The sequence below is a fragment of the Salarias fasciatus genome, chromosome 22, assembly GCF_902148845.1.
Source record: "Salarias fasciatus chromosome 22, fSalaFa1.1, whole genome shotgun sequence".
NCBI classification, from domain to species: Eukaryota; Metazoa; Chordata; class Actinopteri; order Blenniiformes; family Blenniidae; genus Salarias; species Salarias fasciatus.
In genome coordinates this window covers 17,001,624-17,008,841 of record NC_043765.1, presented here as the reverse complement: position 1 = coordinate 17,008,841, position 7,218 = coordinate 17,001,624, and the positions used below count along the sequence as shown (strand labels likewise).

General features: G+C 38.9%; 1 protein-coding gene across 1 annotated transcript in view; it reads right to left on the bottom strand.

Annotated features, from left to right (window-relative positions):
* Positions 1 to 1,064: 1,064 nt before the first annotated feature.
* Positions 1,065 to 7,218, bottom strand: part of LOC115409809 (CUB and sushi domain-containing protein 3-like) — a 160,823-nt gene continuing 154,669 nt past the window's right edge. Inside the window, exon 5 of the mRNA XM_030121087.1 lies at positions 1,065 to 1,119. Within this exon, the coding sequence (XP_029976947.1) occupies positions 1,065 to 1,119 (55 nt within the window). The remainder of the gene's footprint in view (positions 1,120 to 7,218) is intronic.

Below are 7,218 nucleotides of genomic sequence, written 5' to 3'. Positions count from 1 at the left end.
AGGGTCTTGGAGGAATGAGCCAAATCATTTTCCAAGGTTTCCTTGGGTCCAGATGCAGCCTAGCTTCAACTAGATCCCACCTCACTTCCTCAGTTTCCTGTTGCCAGCAAAAGCTTTGCTAGTGGTGGCTAACAATGGGAACAGCTGTCGCTGGCTTGAAAGATTTCCGATTTCTGCACCTGGACCATTGGAATGGAGAAACGTGATCCATCATTGACGATTGGATCAGCAACAGAGTCTGGCAATTATAGACTCGATTCAGAAGTACCCTGGGGATCAGCCACACGAAACACAGTACAAGGAAGACAGCAGAAAATTAGCTAAACACAGGCAGAATCTTTTACATTTGTCTCCTATAAATAATTGTATTTTGAATGCTTAATAAAATTGCACAATTAGGTTTTTCGGACTATTGTAATCCCATTGGTAGAAATGCACAGAGGTGGCACGATATTCTTTTGTTATCTATCAATATTGAAATGAACTGTCATCTTATTGTCATCCTCACCATTTTGACTCAATCCATCTTTATTTATAAAGGATTTAAAGGAATCTCGCTAAGCACTGATGTGGTACTGAAAGAGTGACTTTTATTAAGATTCATATACAGTTGGCTGTCATCTGCAGAGCAGTGGAAAGAAACACTGTTTTCTGAGTATGGATCCAAGGGGAAATCAACAGAAAGTGAACAGGAAAGGACCAAAAACTGAACCTTGTGGAACACCATAAGACAGGAAACCAGTGGCGGGCACACAGTTGCCAAGGCCGACGCTGAAAATTTGATCTGCCAAGTAAGATCTGAACCATTTCAGGGCCCGTGATCATGACCCACTGCTCCAAGCCAGAGATCAGGTTCTTGATCCACTGTGTGAAATGCAGCAGTGAAATCCAAGAACACCAAGACAATACAGTTGCCAGTTCAGCAGCTCAAAGAATGCCGTATTCTTGTTTGACACCAAATATGCCACCTCACTTTCCTTTTTTGGATGAACATTTTGACAAAGCAACCTGGTTTCACAAAAGGACAGATGTTCTTTTCCAAAAATGTTTTTCTTTGTTGTGTTTTATAAAATGCTGCTGTCTACTATGTGTTGCAAGGATGACTGCTGTCTGAAAGCTCTAGTGACGATTGGAAACAAGACAGTTACATTTTTTCAACATTACCGAAACACTAACCAACCATGCACACACGACTGTATTTTGAAAATATCAACATTCACGAAGTTACAATGCATAAGGTTTTCAGTTTCAAGAATTCTAAATAAGCTGATATAAATCCAACGTATAAAATATAATTTGTCTTGGAGTGTCTTGTGCAGCTGCGTTTTGTATTGCAGAGACAAGAGACCATCTCAGGTCTGAGAGCTTGAAGGAGCACTTCTGGATACTAAATGCTAAATGACTAATTTCTCAACCTGAAAGGCATGGTGGAAGCCAGTTTGTTCTCAGTCCAACAGGAGATGCAGAAGATAACCTCTCAGTCATTTCATTTCAGAAGAAGCAAAAGAAGAAAGTCCAAATTTCTGAAGACAGAAGCAATGGCAGCACTCTCAGTAAGAGTCAGCATTATGCATAACAGCCCACGTACGTGACGGTAGGTTATTCTTATTGATTTATTTTTTTATGGGAATGGCTTTTGTTACAAGTTGGGAAATGTGTAGGACCATATTCTCAATGCTAGAAGTGGATCTACGCTGAAAGTTCTTGAGAACTATGCTAGTAAAAAAGGTTTAGTGTGTCATTATGTATTTTTACGTAGTGTACAATGAATGAACTCTTTTTTTTATTTAAAAAAAAATATATGAACTTGAAACATCTGAAAGCAAAAAAAAAAAAAAACAAAAAAAAAATTCTAACTGCAATTTGAAATTTTCTTGGCCAAATCTTCAAACTTCAAATTTGTAAAACCGTGTTGAACTATTCCTGTAGCCTTCACTTTGCTTGGTTTCACAAAAACACCTTCATAATATGGTTTTCATGCTCAGACTTTTTCTAAAACAAGGACATCAAGAGCTTTCACTATTGAAAAAATCCAAACTCTGCAACCATCTGTTGCTCAGTTTGGTGTTGGGTTATATTTACTTTTCCCAGTACAGTTCAGAAAAGCAGTTACTATTTATTTATTTATTTATTTATTTATTACAGATGGGATCCCCATTAGCTGTCACCAGGGTGACAACTAGTCTTCCTGGGGTCCATAACTGCACAAAACAATCAGAAATAAGAACATAAGTAAAGTACACAACACAGTGAACAAAATAGATAAAACAAACACTCACAAAACGCAGTGAATGAAACCATTAAACAATTGAATACAAGAAAAAAGAAGTAAAATGAGTATATACACACAATTAAATTGATTGAAAGAGTGCCATTTAATGTCATCTCAGAATTTTTGCAAAATGCAAGGTCTTACTGGATTTGACATTTTGGTGATTAGGTTTTAAGTGAGCAGACCTGCACATTCAACACGGACACCAAACAAGGGATCATCAACCGAGTTCAATTTTATCTATGGAGCATTGATAACAACTAATTTACAGAGGAGGGAGCAAACTATTCCACAAGATTAAACACAGGGCAAGAGTGATAGAGAAAGTAATAAACTAATAAATAAATAGAACAGGCTCAGAAATTGTGACTTCTTGCCGTTTTGTTTGGCGTTAGGGTATGAAAATGAAGAAAAAGATAGATCAGGAGTCAATAATACAACTTCATGGCTCTTGTGGCAGGCGTATCCATGGTCCCAGCAACATGTAATTGGTATATTTAGACATTTTAGAGCTTGGAGAATGGGAATCAGGCCGTACAGAATAAAAATCTGAGATAAGGATTTTTTGAACAGGTCTAATGATACAGACTCAGGTAGCCGTTTAACAATTCATTAATATGTGCACAGAACTTTGACGAAGAATCAGCTGTCCGCTGATCTAAGACTGTCAACATCAACTACCATAACCACAATGCCTTGAATCCGTCTGCACTACGGCAAGGCTAATAGTTGAAAATATATCAATATATCATACGTACTAGGGCTGCACGATTTTGACAAAAAACCTAATTGTGATTTTTCTGGCCAATAATGCGACTGTGATTCGATTTGCAATTTTCACATTTTATTACTTTGAAATGCAGAAAACTGCTAAAATTGTCGAAAAAATTCTTGTTACTTTTACATGGTCTTGCTCAAGTTGACACATAAATAACACATAATGTAAACTAACTTGACAAAGCTTCAGGCAGCGGCAGCCAAGACGCCACCATGCATGTCTGCATCACATTTGGAAAAAAAGAGTGCGTTGTTTTAACGAACTAAATAACAAAATAATCAAAACCCAAAGCTAACGAAATTGTAATTCAATACTGGCCTTGCTTGCATGGTTCACAGAAAATTACTGAGACAACAGTTCTCAACGTGAAATAAATGGAAATTAAAAACCAGAACCGCAATAGGCACCACTCAGAAACCAACTTCAACAAAAAGAAAAGAAAAAAGAGAGAGAGAGAGAGAGAACTCGCTAGCCTCTAAAGATAAAGGGTAAAAAAATAAAACTTATTGCTGTAATATTCTTAGATCACAATCAGTTTAGTAATCCTACTCTGGGTCATCTTCCCTCACATTCTTGGTCTTGGCTTCATGTTTTCATGGAGAGAGACGAACGCGTCCACATGCTGGATGAAGGCTGGAGCTGCCGGGTGATCGGGTGAAAGAAAGAATAACCTACGACTTGTCGACGTTTCTGTTAATGCCCTATTTGTGTAGTGGTGTTGGTGCAAATTAGACGTGTTTCCTCTGGATATGGCTGCTGCACGACGACACAATCTACATTTGGCTTGCTTTTGCTCCACGTTGTTTTTTTCAAACCCAAAGTAAGTCTAAACTGAACTACAGTTCTTTTTTGAAACCGACTGCTCTGCACCCTCCTCTGTTGCCATCTCAGCCATCTTACCACCGTGAATGAGTCACACTGAAAACTTTTTGCTCCTCACGACACCGCAGTTTGTTGTTAACAACATGAAGGTAGTTCGCTGCAGCAGTGCAGTGCATACATACTTGCTTTATATTGTCATTGGCCGGTGGCCCGGAATGTGAGACTCAAACGTTTTGATTGGCGGATAGGTGTGTCACTCAAATGCCTTGGAAAACCTCAGCCCTGTGCGGTTAGGTTACCGCAGTAGTTAAAACCTCAATTTCGATGCGGTGTCGGTTAATCGTGCAGCCCTAATACGTACCGGTAATGATGAAAACAAGAAGTTCTCTGCAACGCATACGGTGGGCAACGGCAGAAGACGCAACACGACGCAATGAAGCCACAAGGGACTTGCAACGCATCTGGTGTAAAATGGAGGTTTTCGATTGTGGACGCTACAATGTTAACCAGGACAAGACCAGATTTTTTCATATAAGAGATAGAAGACTTTGGATGTAGTATATAATTTTTATCAAAAACAAAAAAAAACAAAACAAAACTATCAGATTGAAACATGTGTTCCAGGATTTATTGCATTCCTAAAATGTATATATAGATGTTATAATTAAAGGTTGTATAGAAGATCTTTATTACTAACAAAAATTAATTAAAGCTAAAAAATGGCGTTATTAAGCTGTAGCAGCTTTTGTTTTTATTGTGATCAAAAAAAGAAAATAGACATTAATCAACTCTGGAAGTTGTAAAACCAACATTACTTTAGCCAATCAATAACGAGGTAGCCTCGCTATCTATTGGTTTTCTAACGTGTCAATCAACCTCTCTACATTTGTAGCGTAACTGTCACGCTCCTACGCCTGTTTCGTACCCCCCTTCCCTCACGCGCTCCACCCATGCTAGGCTCTGCTGCCGCTATCAACACCTTTTCACGTGTAGACTTGAGACAATTTTTCTTAATCATAGCTGCAACGTGCTTGCCATTTGGCGAAAATATAAATCCTCTATACAACCTTTAATTCCACCAACCGTGCAATCCAACCTTATTCAATAGTAGCTCTAACAACATTGTTCAACACATTACTGGAAGAACATGAAACAATTTGAATTAAATTGCTGCCTACCTTACCTACACTGGAGTTTGAAGTTTCATTCATCCCACATGCAGCACCACAACCGAAACCGTAACAAGCCCGGGGTTGCTTCTTTTTCTCTATTTTTGCTCAGAACAAATCCAATCATGTGCAATCTTACACTACTACACTACTTGACTGGTACATATTTCACCATGGAGTGTGATAAATTTCCAACAGGTGCACAGAAACGGGCATTCAAATGCACACATTCACACAGTCGTAACCTGCTAAACATAACCACCACTTGCCTCTCACTCAGTCCTCAGAATAAATAGCTGGTCCCATCTCCACTTTGACACACACGAACACACGCGCGCGCACACACACTCGAGGGCGTAATAGATTTTTCCATCACCTCCACAGAAAATTGCCTATGGATGTGTACGCACAACATGGATACGAGATTATTAAACAACAAATAGCAGACAGAGAGCTAGTGGAAATCATATGGTAAGCAACAGAGAAAAGGCTCAAGAGGTACAGAGAGGGACGGCGAGAGAAAGGGAGAAATGGGGGAGAAGATGAGATGATTATGAGGTTGTATTGGCAAATGGATATTGTGAAAATCATTCACTGGGCGACGCAAAGATAGCGTAATATTTTCCCAACTGTTGAACGATAGATATACTGCATTATTCAACAAATGGCATGGTGATGCAGAATGAGGAGAGGGAGCCAGAAAGGAGAAGACAGAGCTATTTACTAAACGGTCAACGGCACGGTCGACAGATATTGCTGTCGCCGTGTCAGAAAATGAAGACGGGAACGCAGGAGAAGGGAAGAATTAAGTAGAAGGAGAGGAAACCAGAGAAGGAACGAGGGTGGAGGTGTTAAAAGAGGAGGCAAAATGGTAATTGGGCCATCATGACTGTCAGTGAAAGCAAATAACCGGAGCCATAATCACACTGCACCCTTATAGAATAAATGCGTGTCTGCGTGCCTGAGTGTGTGTGGAGGATATTACTCACTACCTGTTTATCAATTACAGTTTCTGCTGCATCATCGAAATAGCCTGAAATGGTTTCTTAGTCCTTTCAGTGTGTGTGTGTATGTGTGTCTTTGTGTGCCTGCACATAATATTGTGCAATGCATATGCAGCTTTGTTTCACTCCTGGTTTCAGTGGAGTCAAAAAAAAAGAAAAGCATCACAAACTGTTTCACAGGACAATGAATCCATTAACATGTATGAAAAATGTATGTAAGCAAGTACTTACTCCGCACACTAATAGACTTGTCATAGACACTAATTGCTTGTGTTCATGTCTACTTTCTCTCTTATTTAACGACTAAGGAAAAGTGCAAAAAAATGTTGAGATTACAGAGGTCAGGATTTTAATTGTTAATTAAATGTCAAGTTCTCAGAAGATGATTTTGTCCTGAATGGAAAGACCTCGAGCAGTACTGTAGAACTTTAACTGTTTCTATTTTTCCCCCTGTGGTTGCTGTGTGCAAATACATTGTTTTGGAGACGTGATCTGAAAACTGTCCAAATTGAAGAGCAGCTGTATCATTTTCTCTGATGTGCTTCAAGAGGAGAGCATTATTAATCTTGAACTAACACAGGCCTCCTGACCATTAGTACCAATGACATCAGGCTTTATTCTTATTGTCTGTGATGGATATTCAGCCTCAATATATATTAGCTGTCTTTTCTACAAGCAGCCTACTGGTGTAGGGAGACCAACACATTGCATCTTTGTATTGTCCTTCAATGTTTGTTTCTGTTTACTCTTGTCATGGTTTCTACGATAACCGTCTCTTAATAAATGGCACACCCGAAAAATGAAAATAACATTAATAAGTTCAATAGTTTTTTGTCACGCATTTCAGAAAGTGAAACATATACACAGTATAGATTCATTACAAATAGAATATTTTAAAGCCTTAATTTCTTGAAATTTGGTTAATTATGATTAATTCTGTCTCTCAGAAAATCATAATACATAAAATCAAAAATGCTTTTTTGAACAGAAATGTGTTACTACTAAAAAACATGTTTATTTTTATCCACTCCAAACTTGGCTGAGCCGCCTCCTGCATGAATTCCAGCGTCAACGCGTTGTGACACGGAGGCGATCAGCTTGTGGCTCTGCTCAGCTGTAATAGAACCCTGGCCCAGGTTGCTTTCATTGCAGCCTTCAGGTATCTCCACGGTT